The sequence below is a fragment of the Anabrus simplex genome, chromosome 1 (assembly GCF_040414725.1).
Source record: "Anabrus simplex isolate iqAnaSimp1 chromosome 1, ASM4041472v1, whole genome shotgun sequence".
NCBI classification, from domain to species: Eukaryota; Metazoa; Arthropoda; class Insecta; order Orthoptera; family Tettigoniidae; genus Anabrus; species Anabrus simplex.
In genome coordinates, this window is record NC_090265.1 from 1,297,842,677 (window position 1) to 1,297,863,032 (window position 20,356).

The 20,356-nt window shown below is 38.3% G+C and overlaps 1 protein-coding gene across 3 annotated transcripts in view; it reads right to left on the reverse strand.

The window, feature by feature from the left end:
- LOC136858279 (uncharacterized) overlaps nt 1-20,356 on the reverse strand; it is a 319,541-nt gene that overhangs the window by 101,671 nt on the left and 197,514 nt on the right. For all 3 annotated transcript variants that reach the window (XM_067137700.2, XM_067137699.2, XM_067137701.2), the window contains 2 exons: nt 14,424-14,557; nt 2,121-2,318 (listed from right to left, as the gene is read on the reverse strand). In XM_067137700.2, coding sequence (XP_066993801.2) covers nt 2,121-2,318; nt 14,424-14,557 — 332 coding nt within the window. The remainder of the gene's footprint in view (nt 1-2,120; nt 2,319-14,423; nt 14,558-20,356) is intronic.

The following is a 20,356-nucleotide window of genomic DNA, read 5'->3' on the forward strand; positions in this document are numbered from 1 at the left end:
GCTTCTCTTCCTGGTTTTATTTTATAATGATCCCATTTAACATCAATATCCTTCCATAATTTGGTTTCTGCTGTTTTCTTTGCCATTTCTTCATGCCTGTTTTTAATAGTATTTTTCAGAATCCTTTTTGGTGACACAAAATCAGTCATCACTGTTTCCGCTTAATAACTGTTGTAGTGCACGGGAAATTGCTTTTATCTCTGCATCAAAATTTGTTTTGGCCTACTGGGAAGTGGAGTGAGAAGAGAGATGAATGAATTCCTACCCCAGTTCTGTTTTTCTTGTCCTGTGAGCCATCTGTATAGCCATTGATTAGATGGATATCTTTCTTCCATTGTACAGCGAGCCAGCTGTAAAAGATCATATGGTGAACAGTCTTTCCTGTAGGCCTCTTCTAGCAAAGTAAGATCTGCAGTCACTTGCATATATTCAATGGAGTTAACTGGCATACAGAGTGGTTCAAGTTTTATTTGCAGATTGCTTTTATTAATATCTTTTTGGGTTTTAAGATTGGGGCTAGTAACTGGTTTTTTGGCCCAGGTCTATTTGGGGTAGTCTTAGTAAACTAAGATATGTGTTGGCTGTTGTTGTCTCATCTCTTCTTACATTGGTAAGTTGTGGGTATACAACTGTAAGGCAGTTACATCTCTCAAGGTGATCAATGTTTGATTGGGGTGCTGTAGTAAATACTTCACTGCCATATTTTATAATAGGTTTGATGTGTTGTAAGTTCTGTTGAGTGTGTCTTGAGTGCTCCCCCCACAAGTAGCTCCTGCTAGTCTCTTCAGCAATTTCACCCATTTGTTTACTTTCTCCTCCACATGTTCTAGCCTATGTATTTGGTCCAGTTCGGGTTCTTGTCCATGATGATACCTAGGTACTATGACTGATTGTATCCTGTGCCTACAAATTGACAAAGCACCATCTAACTTGATAATACATTATCTTCACTAGAAACATTATATAATAACTGACAGACATGGTGTTACTCTTCAAATCTTTGCCACCGATATCAAGGATTTATCGAAACTGACTTTCAACCTATTAGGTCATGTTACGTACCTTTAGTACGTGTTGAAAAGATGATAAGTACAGAACAAAAATGGCCAACCAGACCAGTGGGATCCGAACCCACAACCTCCTAATTTCGCGTCGGTTGCTCTACCAATTGAGCTATGGTGGCCTAGGCCATCTTTGTTCTGTTGGAAAGGATCTGAGCTACAGGTCTGGTACTACTACCACCACACTGTAGAGAGCAACTGACGCAAAATCGGGAGGTTGTGGGTTCGGATCCCACTGGTGTCTAGTTGGCCATTTTTTTCTGTACTTAACATCTCTTCAACACGTACTAAATGTACGTAACACGACCTAATAGGTTGAAAGTCGGTTTCGATTACAATGCGGTCGTGAAAATTCAATATTCATCATCAAGGATTTATGTTTAAAGTGTTTTGTTTCATAAAATATTTTAGATGATTTGTGCTTTCCAGTGTTTTTAAAAAATTTGCCAATTTAGCCAATGTAATGGCTGAGGATGACCTCATACTTGAGGTCGAAACCAATCCCACTGCTTTTTAATGAGAATAAATCCAATGATTTTTAAATGAAAATATAGTTATATTGTCATTAATAATTGTGTATTGAATAGGTGGACCATTAAACTGCCCTCAATAATTGTGTATTGAAAAAGTGGACCCACTTTTACCCCATTAAACGTTGAAAAAGAGCTCCACATACCCTTACTCCATATGAACACTGCAAGGAGGTTTGGAAACGAACCCAGGCTTTCAGCAGACACTGTAGTGATTAGAAACTGTATACTCCCACCTCTCCAACCCTGCCAGCCATCATCCTGATAGCAAATTTTTTTTTTCAACTGAAGGTACTCAAACCGGCTAACTGCGATGTTGCACCATACAGACTTGACGCTGTAATGATCACGGACACCATGCAGGCTTGATTACATGGAGTATTCAACATAAACCTTTAAAACAAAATGTATTCCACGGAAGCTTTTAAAATCCATGCATAACTGGTGTTTAGAAAAAGAATAATGGAAAAAGTCTTGTTTATCCCTGCTTATTTTAATACTTCACAAGTAACGAAAACCTAATTCAAACCTTGATTCATCTGGTGGCTTATTCTTCGTGGATTTTGAGGCAACATCTTTATCACAATTCACTCCTCCTGGGTGCGTAGTTTTGTTCCTATTCTCTACTTTGATGGTATTACGAGGAGTGAAAGGAGATCCAGCAGATGGAACATCCAAGTTGAATGATGGCCACAATGGAAATTCTTTGAACACAGGACGGTGACCACTAAAATAAAACACACAAAATCATGATTACGAAGGGTTTTAATTAAACGATAACATACAGATGTATAACATCAAATCACAAACATAACCAAAATACTTTTCACATCAACTATAAAGAACCCTCTGTGGCTCAGGCGGCAGCCTCTCACCGCTGGGTTCCGTGGTTCAAATCCTGGTCACTCCTTGAAAGATTTGTGCTGGACAAAGCGGAGGCAGGACAAGTTTTCTCTGGGTACTCCGGTTTTCCCTGTCATATTTCATTTCAACACTCTGCAATATCACTTCATTTTGTCAGTCATTCATTAATCATTGCCTCATAGGAGTGCGACAGGCTTCAGTCATTCCATTCCTGACCTGGTCAAATGACTAGAAACAGGCTGTGGATTTTCATTAACTGGAAATCTGGTTTTACAACACTGTCGGACTATTACTAATGCATTACAAAGATTGGGTTATGAATATGAGAGCAAATTGGCAACAGAGCACCACTGTACCCATTCCCAGAAAAGAAGTTGCCTCACTAAATTAATACCATCCAATCTGACTCAAAAGCCAAACAATAAAGATCTCGGAATGAACTGTCCACCACCAATCTTATAAGCAAGATAGTCAGAGTGACCAAAATCCAAGCTGGAAAAGTTATTCCCGTGAGGCTCAACTTGCAGTATTCCAGCAAGATATGGCAGATACTGTGTTTTTAGATCCAGGAGAACAAATGGACTGTAACCCAATTGACCTATCCAAGGCTTTTGACGGCGTAGATCATGGAAGACTGCTGATGAAAATGAGGGCTATTAGACTGGACGAAAGAGTGGTTGAACAGGCAGTTACATTTCTAGAAAACAGAACTCGGAGAATTAGAGTAGGTGAACATTATCAAATCTTGTATGAAGGGGGTGAGGGTTCTGCAGGACAATATTATTGAACCTTCATGTTTTTTATGTATATAAATGACTGAGTAAAGAAATGGAATCAAAGATGATGTTATACTGTATAGAGTAGTAAATAAGTTATAAGATTATGAGTGACTGCAAAAAGACCTCAATGCTGACCAGCATCTATCTACATTCCGGTCCTGAGTTCCAGTGAATACAGGTGATATGATGTGCATTCAAAACAATTTTTTCAAAACAAGTGCGTAAAATTCCATCAGACTAACTTTCTTTCAAGTGGAATGATAAAGTCAGTGATTAAGTTGGCAGTTATACAGACAGTCAATATAATACTCATTGGAAATCAGACTGATTTTGCATTATTTTCAAAGTGTTAAAATTCAATACTTAGAAAGACTGTAGGAAAGAACTTTATAAACCAGATTGATTTTGCATTATTTTCAATGTGTTGAATTTCAATACTTAGACTGTAGGAAAAATCTTCATAAACTCTGGAAGTGAAGAAATATTTTGAAGTGAAAATAATATTTATATTAAAGTTATTTAGAAAGGCTGTAGGAAATAACTCTGACATTTTGAATTTTCAATTTTAACACGTTCGCGGCCGATGACGACACACATGCGTCATGACTCCACTTTCACTCAGTGCCGATGACGACACACGTGCGTCACACTCCGCGCCAAATATTAAAGCTCGTATTTCCACCAATATGTATGTAAACAAACAGACCTCTTATCTGTGCAGTGTTAAGGTGTTATTAAACATATGTGTCATCTGGGCATCAGATCAATTGTTAGTTACAATCTCTGTAGGCATTACAATTCGGCGTACGTTTTTGCGATGTCAAGAGGGAACAGTGAAGTTTCAGAATCTTCTCACCAGAAAAACCCCAGGAGATTTGCAATTAATGATGATAGTCTGGAAGTTCTCCTGAACGCTAGTAACAGTGACAGCATTTATAGTGACGACAGTGATGACAGTGCGAAATGTGACTGTAGCCACCTCAGTGAAAATTTTAATCATGGATGTGTGTGTCGAGTGTCTACTCCCAATTCTCATATTGCAGATGAGGAAGGCATAAGTAATATCTCATCTCCAAATCTCCTGCCAAATAACATGGGCAATATTTCAGGGGTCATTTTCTGGAGTTCAGATTCGTCCTGAATGAAACAAACTTTATCGGTCGACCTGGTATGAAGGCTCCACTCCCAAGTGACGTGAAACCTATTGATTATTTTCGCTTGCTTGCAGATGACAACTTGCTGAATAACATTGCAACTGAATGTAACGCACTTGCAGAAGAGTTATTTTTGTGAGGAAATGTCAACGAAAAGTAGCACACTGTATTGACTAGTTACATTGTACAGCTTATGGAGTGGTGTAAGTAGGCTATACATTGTTCACACGGCAATAATAAGATTCTACTGCACAGTATTTTTGTGTGAAATGTTCAGAAACTTATTTTTCTGATGTAAAGAAGTTCTACAACGAAAATTTTTTTTCTGCGTTCCACTTCACTACCAGTCATGACGCACATGCTGCGTCAAACAGCACCGGAGGCGAAAAGCTCATCGGTAGTGCCGCTAACGCAGCGTGTGCGTCATGGCTCATATACACATAAATAATATTGAAATAATTAAAATACGAATCTAAAATGCACAAGGACACAGAAATGAACTCCTTTAAACAAAAAAAGTATTACGGTACCACAGTAATGGTTGCCGATATCTGAGCAGCCGTGAACGTGTTAAGTGAAAGACATTCGTTCCAATTAATTTATGATGAATTGTTTTCAAACATCAAGACAAAAGACAATCATCTCACGAAATGTTTTACTTTAAACATCACAGACCCACCTCCGGCTTGAACCAGACCTTGCACACATCCAGGATGAAATGCTTCATTTTGCCTTTGGCGCACTCAACGACGTGTGTCATTGGAATACGTACAAAACCGTGATTCGTCAGACTACATTACGTTCCACCAGTCACCTACTGTACTGTCCACAGATGAAAATTTCTAGCCCATTGAAGACTTGCAGCTTTATGTGCATGTGTGAGCAATGGCCTCTTGCAAGGTAACTGACTCCAAAGGTTCATTGCATGCAGTTTCCGTCTCAATGTTTTCTCACTAACAGGTTGGGATGGACCTTCATTCACTGACTGCAGTAATTCCTGTCGGGTTCAGAAGCGATTTTGATTCACAAGCATCTCTGGTCCCTCTCAGTCAGGATCATTTTTATGGCCACCATTCTGACTTTACATGTAACCACAACAGATAATAGTCAGCGTAATGTAACAAAGTCCACAAGGTTTTGTAGTAGCAGTCAAAGGGACGCACCATCATTAAAATATTATGAAAGAAACAAACAAACTCCTCAAGATTTTGGATTGACGTCCCTTTTGACTAAAACCCTCATAAATACAAACTACTACCAACGGATAATCTGATCATAAAAACAAGACTAGTTCGATGAAACTAACTAATTCAACATTTTACTGTTCAAAACTATTAAATTACAGTAGCAAGCCTCAAAATTAAAACTTGAAGCTGAATTCCAACGTATCCAAGATTTTAATCTTCAGACACCAATAAGTTTTAACTATAATTACGACTCAAATTTTAACACAGAAGTCAAATTACAATTGTTTTTAATAAATCAGAACTTTGAGAAAACAATTTTAGCCAAATTTTCAACATTTGATGATACTGTGTTTTGGACATCAATATCTTTAGAATGAACGGTTATTCCAATTTTAGTATAGTCATTCATATTGTTAAACTATTATTGGTTCATAAATTCCTATGTTTATATATTTTATTACTTAATTTTAGAATTATAATTAAGCACAAATTTGTCAAAGCAAATCAAATATGACAGGTCTTAACCTTGCAATGATTATATAGGATGAGGATGCTTGAAATTCAAGCGAAACATGTCCCTATAAAATAGTGTTGTAGTATTATAATCTAACAACATAAAACCAATAGTATTGAAAAAGTGGAATAAAAAATCACAATACTGTAAGCATTCTGACGTCGCGTTTCTTAGCCACGTGTAGTACACCACTGTTTGCAGACACACTGAACAGTCTGCTGCGAAACATCCCCAAATCCGGCAACTTCACACACCGTATGGACCTGGGCATGGCCAAACACGATTGCCCCTTTTAGCCATTTTGTTACATTCTTACATCTACATTTGTTGACGTACACTGTCCACTTGAAACATCAATGTTTCACTGATCACTACTACCTAATGCTCATTTATAGGCAGTGCATGCGCAGTTGAGCACGGGACTCATTCGCTGTCCCATGTGTGCATGTGCATGTGCATTGAGGTGACTAATTTTTTGTCTGGTGAGCTTATATATACACAGCTGCCAACTTTTCAAAATAAAAAATGGGAAGATTTTTTAAGATTTTGTCACATATATTGTGCCATGGTCGAAGAGAAAAAAGGACAGAATAAAAGGCATACATACCTACAGTTACAATGTGAATTGACCATTAAATTTAAATCTTAAACTAAAAAAACATAAAAATGGTTACAAGAAAATGTACCTAATCACTCTCCTTTATGACACATATACACATGAATAATAATACTGTCAAACTTCAATATCTCGAACCTCCATTACTCAAATTTTCAGTATCTCGAAGTAACTTAAATTTTCCGGCCGTCTGCCCTATTCTTCACGTGTATTTATTTCTCTATTACTCGAAATTCGGTTACACGAATTTCTCGATTTCTCGAAGCAAACATTTCCTCCCTTGAAGCGAAAAATACTCTGTAAAGGTGCTTCCACACCAAGATGTTTTCGTTAACTTTGTTAATAAACATTGTTAATGAACAATGTTCATGAACATTTCTGTCTGTTAATAAACAAAATAGCGTGTTCATTAACTTTTCGAGCATGTTGATATACAAAATGTCTTTAACTTTTGTGAATGAAACTTTTCATTAACATTTCGTGTTTTCGTTAACATTTCGGTTCGCACATGCGCAAAGACGCAATTAGAACACGCAAATCCGTAGCGCGGAATACAATACTTTAATTTATTTTTCGAAATCGACTGTCGAATTGCAAGCAACTCGTATACACCATACAAATACATAAGTGAAGTGTAGGAGTATTTCTCTTACACTCTTACATGATCATTGGTAGGAGTCACCAGTCGCTAGGAATCTTCAAGTTATACTTAGTCTAACATTAATGCAGATGACATTCCGATAAATTTGTATCATTTCTTCCAATTTCAGACTTAATTACTGTCAACAAGAAGTGAAAGTCTTGTGGGGACATTCTCAGAAAGTTTTGAAAGCCTGCTGCATCATGAATTGAAAGTTCTGACATAGGCCTAAGTGTCCTCTCCAAACTTAATTCTAAACGCTTTTCCAATATTTTTCTTTGCCACACTTTGCGTCTGCATTTTTCTCTAATTGCACTCATTAAAATAATGAAAGCTGCAGCTGTATTTTCTTCTTCCTGACCCTATCCATTGTAACCTCACAAACAGATATTTTGGTGTGGACACAATGTTAAAGAAGTTTGTTAACAAAAGTTTATTTGGTGTGGACACAATGTTAAAGAGGTTTGTTAACAAAAGTTTATTAACATCTTGAGAAATGTTTTCGTTAACATTGTTTATTAACTTTGTTTCGTTAACATTGTTTATTAACTTTGGTGTGGACTAACCATAACACGAATTTTGGGCAACATTAACGGTGCAATACGGTATTTGTGGTTTGTGAGGAACAATTAACAAGTAAAGAAAGGGTTACAGTGAAGCTGGGAACTAATATGACGGGAACCGAAAAAACCCGGAACTTCTAGTGATTGGAAAAATCGGCAAAGCCTCGCCGTTTCTCGGGTGTCAATCACCGGTCACGTACGAAAGCAAGCCCAGAAGTTGCGGATGACCAGCCCCATTTACGAAACTCGGCTGCGTGGTATTGACGGGACGTTTTAACATGAAGGGAGGAAAAGTTAACAAACAGAAGAGACTAACGGATTTCTTTTCCAAAGGTGTTAACGGAGCTATGTTTCTCGTTTCACTGCTGATGTACCGACCTGAATCCTATCTTCTAAAAAGTTACTATAATAAGAGTTATAATTAAAGCGACGCCGTAAAATAGAGTTTCTTTGTATATTTTTAAGTACTGTTAAAAATAATGTATTCAGTAAAGGCCTGTAGATACATATGATACAATTATATGCTATACACGCTCAAAAACTGTAGTCTCTATATCTCGAAATTTCGATAAATCAAAACAAAATTTATCTCCCGAGGTTCCACTGTATTTATATCAAATCGACACACGCAACAAAACGCAAAATAGTCTCCTTTATTAGGCTGTAAAATGAACGGAAATTTAATTTTATAGGTATCTCTGAACAGTTGGAGGTAACGTTTGTTGTTTTTTTGGCCTTAACGTGAAGAGAAAATACCAGAAACTGTCACCAACACAACTCCCTGAAATACATTCTAATTAAAATTATGAAGTAAGAATGAATAAAAATGCACTGAAATACACGAAAATACCACATACAAAACATATTGGTATGTCTAATAAATTATTAACATACGACTTCGACACGGAGAACAGCACAGAACCGCTAGAAAAACATGTGGCCTACAACTCCAACAAAATTACGCACAGAAACTACGTAGATATGCACGAACCACACAATAAGAAACTCATTCTTTCGTCCCGATTAACTGAGTCGCTAGCGTGCGCTAGCCTCCCCAGCCGTAAGGCACACATGCTGCTGTAGCGAGCAGAAAACACGATACACAAAGGCGACGGACGATACACTAGCGAAATAAAGCATCCAAAAAATACAATTGAAAATGAGGCTGGGTAAATTACATAAGCACATAAGAATTTATCCTTTATCCTAGGGGAAGAGTATTGACCGTACTGGAGGTTACATTGGTAAAAAATTGGAAGAAATAAAAATAAATCGGAAAATCGGAAGACGAGTTAAAAACGGAAAGTTTCCGGGTAAATCGGAAGGGTTGGCAGGTATGTATATAATAAGAAAGTTTGAACAGTCCACTTAGTCGAGTAGCTTGTCTCCTTACTCCCAAGTTTTTCTTGCCCAAAATTTGCAACATTTTCGTAACACCACTTCTTTGCCAAAAATCACTTGCACCAAATTGTGCTGCTTTCCTTTTGATCTTGGTATCAAGTAATCCTGGTGTGGGTCCCATACTCTGGAAAAACTTATATCCTCGTATGAGAATACCATCACCAACAGCTGAGCTATAATCTACAGGCAAAAGGTACCCATTGTCTCATACCTAGGCTATCACAAGACAAATATGCACCATGCTCGTCAATTTCACATGATTACATTCCTAATCCAGATATAGGCTACCGTATCATGCGAAAAACTTCACTGCAAGCACAAATAGGTGCACTTTTTCCATAATCACGCAACTGTGGCGATGGCTCTTACCCGACTTGTAAATCAAGTTTCTTTCACAAGGGATGAAAAATAACATCTTCAGGGCTAGGAAAAATGTGATCGTATTCATAGTAAGCGGTAATAGCGAACATTCGTGATGCGACAGGTATGTTAATATGTTCCTAATCCAGATATAGGCTACCGTATCACGCGGCAAATATTCGCTACACTGCATTGTACTCTCCACTTAACACAGAATAAATTTCTAACTTCTGAATGGAATGCGAAATACAAGCACAAATAGACTCACTGTGTTATTCAGCAATTTTGCTGCTAACCGACAAGCAAAATTGAACATTTAAAATCCCAAAAGCAATATTAAATATCCTAAATATTAATACCTGGCGGATATATTATACTATGAATTTTCCATTTCTTTCAGGTATTTAGCTTCCAGTTGCTCTTTCACTGATTTGCGCTATAGTTACCGAATCGGCATATCTACTATCTCATAAGAAAATGGAAATAATAGACGGAGAAAAAGAAGAGAACACGATAACATGGTTGGACCTTGAAAGGGCAGTGAAAGCAATGACCAAAGGTAAAGCAAGTGGAAAAGATGAATTCAATGCTGAAATGATTAAGGCAGCAGGAAGCATTGGACTACAGTGGCTATACAGAGCCGTCAATGCCATATTGAAGGGATTTACTTCTGAAAGAGGTGTTTTATTTACAAGTGCAACATAGCAAAAAAAAAAAAATATATCTCTGATGGTTTTGCAAGAGAGTTGAAAAGACAGGAAATTCTTCCAACAGGTTCAGATGCGGGCAGGCACAGTACGTACATATACTTCACACGATTACAATTTCCGGCAAGGCCCGTTAACAACAAGGAAACAGCGAGTAACTTTGGTGATGAGACCACCGAAGCGGCGACACAGGAAGATGAAAATTTAGACTGAACTGAACCAGGTGCCCACAGTGAAATCATCACTCCAGCTCACAATATCAAGAAGAGAATGAAGTTAAACTCAGTGGATCAACGATTTTCTGATACGTTAATACAAAGTTTGTTGCTGAGGAATAGAGCAGAACATGAACTAAAAGAGTCAGGGTGGGGACAAACTTTTCTGTTGTATCTTTGAACAAAGAACTAAAAAAAATACCCAACCGAGGCTGACTAAAGACAAGAATTGAGCTTTTGAAAGTTACACGAGTACAAAATTACTATAATCCTGCATACATTCACTCTCAAATGCATATTCAATACTCGTAAAGAGTGTATTCGTCTCATCAGTCAATACAATTTCATGAATGCTGCATCAACTACAGTTTCGGTCTCACCACCAGCATTCACAACAACAGCATTTGCAGTGTGACAGCCTCACCACTGACGGAAGTTACCGCTCCAGTTATTTCACCAGAAAATACAGTGAAACCTCGTTAGTGCGTTCCTCATTAACAAGTTTTCCTGCTTAGCCCATTATAAATTCGAAGTCCCAATTCTCATCGTGTTAAATCTATATAAAAATACCTCACTTATTGTGTAATGAAATTTTGCTATTAACACTTAGTACGATCACATTTTCCTAGCCCTAAAAATGTTATTTCTCATCCCTTGCGAAACAAACTTGATTTCCAACTCTAGTAAGATGCGTTGCCACGGTTGCGTGATTAGAGAAAAAGGCCTTAAATTTCTGAACTTCACAGGATAAGTTGCACATTCGGGTAGCTGGAAGATTGGTGAAAATTTTTAGTGGAGACTGAGACAGTACAGAACAAAAGAAAATTCTGCGCAAATCATTTATTTATATTATTTGCACTACTTTGGTAGACATCATCATAATCAATGTCCCAATCCAGTTACCCGAGTGTGGTTAACAAACCTCCTCCACTCCTTTAGGTCCTTCCACTTTTTCTGCTCTATTACTTCCGCTATAGCCAATCCAGCTTCTCTGATGTCCTTCCAAATCTGATCTATCCACCTTCTCTCCGAAGTTCGCAAATATTTTAAGTCAAGTGGACTCTTGGAAAAGGCTGTTCTTTTGATAGATAATGCGCCCTCGCACCCAAATCAAACCGTTTTAAAATCAGCAGATGGCAACATTTCTGCAAAATTTTTGCTTTGCATTGTCACTGGAATAATCCAGCCTATGTACCAGGGCGTAATATCTACACTTAAGAGAAATAATCATCATCTCTTCTTCAAAAGAGGATTGAAGAGGATAATGATCTGAAAACTTTTGGAAAGAATTTACAATTATCGATGCCATTCATTCGGCTGGGAATAAAACAAAACCATTGTCAATTGTGCGGTCTTGGAAAAAAAATCATCCCAGGTATTTCTGAAAATTATGGATTTCTCGGATTGGATTAAGCCGATACAGTAGTTTAGTGATTGAAGTCGTATAAACTGTCCTAGGTGGAGAGGAAGTTGACAAATACAATATTCGTCCATGGTTCGATTGTGACCGAAACGACCAAGAATACGAAGAGCTGACAGACCAACAGATTTTTACAAAGTAAAGGCCAGGGAGGGCGCAGGAAGAGAAAGTGATGAGGAGGGGAAAACAGCTGCTCGCGCCGCACAAGCGCAACAAACAGTTACGCATTGCCTTTGCAAATGTCGAGTCATTGCCGGAGTACAACGAGGCTCAGGATGATGATCTCACCACCGAAAACATTGTTTTGAGAAACTTGAGAAGCAAAATAAAGAAAACGTGTTTCTTGGCACAAAAGCAGAAAACTGACTGATTATTTTCAGAAACAGTAAAGTTAGGTAGTCTGAATTTGTTTCAATGAAAAGTACTGTTCATTTTTCCATTTATTAATTGTGCTAAAAGTGCTCTGTACCTTTCAAACAGCAAGATTTTTGCTTTTCCAATGATGAGTAAAGGTAATTTATGAGTGCCTGTTGTGTTTGCGCAGGTCATAATCATCGTCCTTTCTTTAAATGTTTTATAGCCTGGTGCACAACGCTCCTCTTTGAAAGCAAAAGTATGGGTTGGTAGGCATTTCCAATACAGGCCAGATACATCTGCATTGTAAATTTGTTCTGGGACCAATCCCTCATCCAGAACAATTTTTTCAAAATCCAAATTGAACTGTTGAGCAGCTTCTGTATTTCCACTTTACAATAACATTACGGATGACATGTCGCTGTTTAAAGCCGTTTAAATGACCCGGCAGTATTATCATGACCCCTTTTAATTCTGTGTTACTGTAACTCCTAACACTCGTGCATTTTTAGTGTGTTTGATATCGCGGTTAAGCCGCAACACGGTTGATCCGATTACAATAAATCAAGAGTTGAGTGTAAATGAATATATGAAGTTAACAATCGATAGGGAATCTGCCACCTGGGTGACAGTCCTACGTGCAGATCACAGACTGATCCTAACTCAGGGTTTGATCTGGCAAGTACTTGATCTATCCTTAATACGATCTGTTGTGGCCATGGTGTCTGCACTGCAGCTCGGTTCAAGTGGGGGTAAGATCCAATCCTTGAAGTGTGACAGAGGTTCCTGTCCTCAAACTATCTAACTCATTGTGCACGAGTGTGATAGAAAAGCCTATTCTGGTGCCTGGTCTAATTTTCTAGAGGCTGGATAATGGCCTAGGACTTAAAAATATAGCTGTTATACTATAAATACATGAAGTACTCTTGCCTGGTTCAGTGAAAAAGAGAAAAGTAGAAATAAGTTGTTGTATTTTTTTAAACAGCTATATTTTGAGGATGAAAATTAGCTACAATTTGCTATGCTATTTGCTTTACGTTGCGCAGATACAGATAGGTCTTATGGCGACGATGGGATAGGAAAGGCCTAGGAATGGGAAGGAAGCGGCCGCGGCCTTAATTAAGGTACAGCCCCAGCATTTGCTAGAATACACAAATTGAGAAGTTTCAACAGCTTTTCCTAAAAAGCGCTTTATCTCTCCCTCGAAAAGTATAATAAGCCTACTGTATTTAGAAACAATTTTAATATCTGCAGGCTAGTGGTGATAATGTAATCAAACAGGCTATTTTGATGTATAAGGGCTGTAAATAAAGTAGTGGCAATATTGATAGAACGCAATATTTAATGAACTAACAAGTACAATTGTATTACATTCCTTAAATGTAGTCACCCACAAAGTCTAATACATTTTGCCAATGTCAGAAAGCCGTTGGGGACCGTTCTCTGCTGATGACCGTGACGGCGTACCCTACTGTTTGGAGTAGAGATGCCACGTTAGGAAATCGGCAACCTCGGATGGGTTGCTTCATCTTCGGAAACAGGTCGAAGTCGCTCTTGTATCCTGAGTACGGAGGGTGATCCAAGACATCCCAATGCCACCAGTACAATAAGAGCTTGACGCCTTGTCCCATCGTGCGATCATCCTGTATGGTATTGCATTCTCAACACAGGCTTTATGTAATCCTCAATAATATTCTTTAGTATTTTTGCCACAGGGTAACCCAGATTTTAATTCCCGAACGCTGATATCCTTGTGAAAACATGCTTTACAGCGATGAAATTGACACTTCACTTCCAGGCCAAACGGCAACAACACACTCAACTGGATGCCCATCAAAGGCACACTACGCATCGACAACTGTGCCACCTGACCGTTCCCATATCCTATTTGCGTATGTCTGATCTCCTGAGGGTGTCTGGACTACATTGCCACTACTTTATTTACAGCCCCCGTATCTACCTCAAATAATTTTCCACCAGATCTAAATAGTTAGTGTAAAATATAACCATGGAAAAAATATGGAACAAAAGTTAAAAATATTTACATTAAGTACCAACCTTTGGAGAACATCAATTTTAACATAAGGAGCGACAAGCTTCTTCTTCTTTGGTGAACTAGAGTTACTACCACTAAAAGCAGTTAGTCCTTTTACTTTAGTTTTCTCATAAACCTTCTCAAGCCACTTCCAAATCTGCAAAGATACCAAAGGAAAATTTATAATATAAATTAAGAATGTTACCTTGAAAATCATTTAATAGAAAAGAGAAATACGGTAGGCTATACTACATATGCAAACTTTTGTAATCTGTCATTTAATAAACCAGAAAAGTATACTAATTTACGTATACACAAATGTTTCTAATAAGTCATTTCAAACCTTTATCATTAATCTACAATATTTGGTGTCTCCTCGACAACAGAACTCAAGGAGGAGGATATAATTTGGGAATGTTCTCGGGCTGGTAATCCCATTGCCTTGTCCCTTAAAACAACAATCACCTCACAGCAATGTTCTCTCAGAGCATGGAATTAGCCATGGAGATAAGCTGTACTAAAGAAGTTAAAAGGAATGAATTTTTTAGCAAGTGTTTTAATATTGCACAGTCTCAGTTATGTCTTTTGGCGAAGATGGGATAGGAAAGGGCAAAGGCTGGGAAGGAACCAGCCATGGCCTTAAATTAAGGTTCACCATTTACCTGGGAAGGGAATTAAGGGGCAAACTTACGGCAAACACCCAAAACCTGGCTAGTGATGGACAAAAGCCGAATACAGGCAGCAGATATGAACAGTCTGGTAAGTATGGCTTTTTATACGAGACTGCAGTAGGCCTGGAAAAGTTCTTTAAAATACACGTTTTAATTTATAAGTTTTGTCATTGTCTAGTATATACATACAGAGTCTAATGCTTTGTCAATTTTTAGTTATAAGTGGCTGAGGATGACCATTATATGACAAACTTCCCACAATGTGATGTATATAGTCACATATAGCTGAATGGTCAGCGTACTGGCCTTCAGTTCAGAGGGTCCTGGGTTTGATTCCCGGCCGGGTCGGGGATTTTAATCGCTTCTGATTAATTCTGGCTTGGGGACTAGGTGTGTGTGTCTGTCCCAACACTCTCATCATATTCAGACAACATACCACACTACCAACCACCACAGAAACACGCAATAGTGATTACATCCCTCCATATAGGGTTGGCGTCAGGAAGGGCATCCGGCCGTAAAACATGGCCAAATCCCCATGTGCGACACAGTTCGCACCCGCGATCCCACAGGTGTGGGACAAGCGGTAGGAAAAGAAGATGATATAGCCACATAGAAATAAAAATGTACTGATTAGGTGGAATCCTTATTTCAATTTATTGTAATTGTATCAATATGGACCAATATGAAGATAATTGCATACAAAGTAATGGAATGCAATCAAAGTCAGGTGAAGAAGGAAATATCAGATTAAGAAATAAAATCCTCTAACAAGTTGATGAATATTGTTTCTTGGATAGAAGAATAACTAATGGGGCAAAAGGAAGGACAATATAAAAGGCAGACTATTCCAAAGAAAGAACACCTTCCTTCAGGCAAACTTGTTCATTTCAAAACATCGATAAGAGTTATTACGAATGTTTCCGATGACTTCCATGTAGACCAAGTGAAACAAATTGGTGTAGAAAGAAGATAATAAAGTTATTGGTTTCACATCCTATGACTACTTTTATGGTTTTTGTGGATTTTGCCTGCAATGCCAAAATTTTATCCCACAGTAAATCTACTGACACGAGGCTGACGTACTTGTGCACCTTTAAATACCACCAGACTGAGCCAGGATCGAACTTGCGAAGTTGGGCTCAGAAGGCCAGCGTTCTATCGTCTAAGTTACTCAGTTCAGCACCAGCAGAAAGAAGAGAATAGAAGTTTTCGAAATATGGCATCATAGAGGAATGATGAAGTTAAGAGAGCTAGATCAATTTCAAATGAAGGAAAAAATGAATAAAGTTGGTGAGAGGAGAATGATTTGGCAAAATTTAACAAGAACAAATCAATACACAGACTACCGCCGGATAAACTTCTGCTAGGGGCGCCAGCTAACGCACCCAGTTTAGTTCCGTATCCACGTTGTTCTATTCCCATGCGGTTGTGTCGGGTATTTGTGTATGTGTCTCTGGTTGTAAAATGATGAATGCCTCTCTGTATACCATAACAAGGACTACAAATTCTTCAGGTGTGAGGTTTCATGAAATCCCCCAACTAAAGAACTTAGGGGGAAATTGACTTAACGCTATATCAACCAAGGATAGTCAATGGATTCCATCCGATTATTGTCATGTTTATATTCTGAATTTTAGAGACAGAGATAAAACTAAAAGATAAATATATTGAAGTCAGAGAGTGTGCCTAGTCTGTTTCTGAATTATCCTATTACCTTCAAACCAGAAATATAGCTGCACAAAAGACCAGACAGTGACAAGATATTTCCTCGGAACAAATCTATGAAGAAACAAGTTCTTCAACCGCAACAAATACATGGTGCGCTTCATGGAATCAGTTTACAAATTCTTCACATTCCACGACGTCACTGACAGAACTCGGCACATTCGGCAAAACAATCCAGATTGTGTGCATTTCTATTCACCAGCAGCTAAAATACTACAATGGTTGAATGATAACTTCATCGGGTACATCATATAATTCAGCTGGAATCAAAACGTGCAAAACTGAAGTGTCTAACTAATGAGACGACAGATGCTGCCTCGCTAACTGTGAAATCTATTTGTAACAAAATGGGATCTTTTATGTTCTTTCTAGACGATTTTCTGTAGACGCAATAGCTCTATATAGTGCAGTGAGATTGAGTGGTGGATATAATGATATGAAGGATGCACGCACTGCAATATGTGCTATAGAACATATCCTGAAATCTGGTCATGAACAAAAGATCAGCAAAACAGTGATAGAAAACTGAGCGTCCACTGCTGGTAAATAACAGTAAGAAAAGGACTGTAAAGGTGCTCCGTTACTCGTGTCGAGAAAATTCTGAAATTTGTATGTACCATGCAGCAGCCCTATTATATCTACTGTAAATGGTTTACTTTTATATATTTTACGTTTTATATCGTAAGCCAAGCCCAAATGTAAAATGCTGGTTACTCTATGTGCATTATCTTCTCAATTAGCAACATGTTACAGATTACTTTTAATTTTATATTGGTGTTACAGACGAACTCCCATTTAACGAATATGTGCTTTGGGTGCGGTAAGTGCTGCCATCTACCATATCGCTGTAAACGCAATTCTCGCGGCACAGAGCAGCCAGTATATAAAGATTGAGACGGCGGTGACACAGACAAAATGTTCAAGTGGTTTTGGAAGGAAGTGTAGGAGGTAGAAATGGTATGGGAAGGCCAAAACTTGTATGACAAACAGATAAGAATACATGTACATAGGAGTCATTTTGTAGAAATTAACAAGTTACCACAGGATAAGGAGGCACAGAAAACTGCATCAAACTAGTTCACAAAGTGAAAATGCAGTCCACTCTTTGATAGAATGATCAGCATCATTGCGTTTGGTTCAGAGGGTATCTGGCTCGATTTTAGCCATGCTCAGTCAATTCTTCAAGGCAGGGGACTGGGTGTTTGTGTGAATTGAATCGAGAGGTTTTCATTCCCCTCCTCGAGGGGGGGAAGGGTAGGCCGCTTAGAAGGTGGCACCTTCTCTCTGGTCAGGAAATTTGGCGGGTTTGGGGGGGTTACAGTAGTAGGATGATTGGTGGTGTGGTTTGACTTGGTAGAGGAATGTGAGGAGGAGATTTTTTAACCTCTCAATGCTTTATTTCCTTTAGGTGATTACGTTTGTCTCAATGTACACAACTAACACACTATACCACCACCCACCACAGAAACACATAAAAGTCAGTGAATGTTTTCTTCAATGTACAGTAGGCATCAGGAAGGGCATCAAGAACAGGGCTAAGTTCACACATGTAACACAGTTCGTATCTGCAACTTCACCAGACTGTGGGAAAAGCAGCAGAAGAAAAGTTTATAATCCACTCAATCAGTGTCAAATATCCTTGTAAGTTTTTCCGTCTGTCAACAAACTGAAAACTTTAAAGGTTACATGTTAATTAAGTCAAAATTGAAACTAAAATGTTTTCTACTTTAACAATCAGTGTCACAGAAATCATTTCCCTCTGTGTCCGGCTCCATGGCTAAATGGTTGGCGTGCTGGCCTTTGGTCACAGGAGTCCCAGGTTTCATTCCCGGCAGCGTCAGGAATTTAACCATAACTGGTTAATTCCCCGGACATGGGGGCTGGGTATATGTGTCGTCTTCATCATCATTTCATCCTCATCACAACGCGCAGGTCGCGTACAGGCCTCAAATCAAAAGACCTGCACCAGGCCTATCCGGAGGCCACACACCATTATTACTTCCCTTTGTTCTACTCCGTTCTCTGAAATATTTTTTTTATTTATTCCTCAGATCTTACAGTAATTAAACCAATCGATCCTGACAGAGAACATATTGAAACTCTAACCTAAGCTATATATTAAATAAAACTAACGAAACAAAATTAAGCTCCTAATCTGAGAACACGTCAAAAAGGCAACACGGCATAAAGAAAGATTACACTTTCCGAAATTAAAATCTTTAACAGTCTATCAGCTTTACTTTTTCTTATCCTCCAATAAGAGTATTCAAGGAAACACACTGCTATTTCATTATAAAGACTGAGCTGTTTATTGCTATACTCTCAACAGGTTTTGGGTGTATTCACTCAGACATCCGGAAAGTGTAATCTTGTGAACTTGTGACATGCAGCTTGATACAACGATTTTAATCAAGGGTATTCTAAACATTTTATGTTAGACAAACACCTACATTGATATCCTCTTTTTTACGATTTGTAAGAACAATCAGGATCCTGATTATTCACCTTACAGGTTTGAGTTTCAGGCTGATGATGCCCTTAATATGGGCGCAACATGACCCTTGTAACTTTTTATAAGTTTTAATTCTTAATTTACCAAGATCTCTTTGTATTGAATAGGTGGTTATTAAAAATAACACTTGTAACATACTTTGTATTAATCAATCACATGTCGTTCACATGAGGTACTAATTTCGGCACTAATCTTGTGCCATCATCAGCCAACGAGTCAAATCAGGCACACACAATAACAAAAAACAACTTTAAAAACCACACTGTGACACCTGCATAGATGAATATTAAATAAAATAGGGTACAAGATGATATTGCACTTTAGTATAAGATCCGTTTAAAATGATGATGATTCCGTTGTTTTGTACATATGGTGGTTTGTCCAACTTGCATATGTCTTTAACCCGATGAGTGCTACGCCCGCCTATACACAGGCTGACACGGCTGGTCAACCAGTGCTACGCCCGTCTATAGACGGTGCGCGAGAATTTTAATTTTCTTGAGTTTCCCGGTTCACTTTCGAGTCCAACTTTGATCTCTGACATGTTCTGCCATCTGTTGGACATTATGTAGAACTAACTGCTCAGAGATTATAGCTTCGGAAAGTAACTTACAGAGCTTTTTGTAGACGTCTATGGAGTTCATCTGTGATGTAAACAAACACGGCGGAACAACAATTTACTTGCTCTTGCAGCGATGTTATTTAGGATCACAGAATCTTTCAGTTACTAACCACAGCGGAAAGGAATGATGGAGATAATCATTTCTAAGGAACTGTTAAGCGATTTTGAAAGTGAGAGTGATAGAAAGAGTGCCGACAATATTGTATGTGAGAAACAGAGCATCCTTCAAAACGAAAGAAGAAAAACACGGCAAGTACAAAAGCTATTTTATCGCTAATTTCGTGGCGTTTGGATTACTTTTCTTCACCAGAGTTTCAGGTAACTGTGACAGGCTCTGAGGGCCAAGTAATGTTTGATGACAACCCGAAAATCATTGATTTTTTAGAAACTTTTGTGCCAGTGGAGTTGGTGCAGATAGTTGAA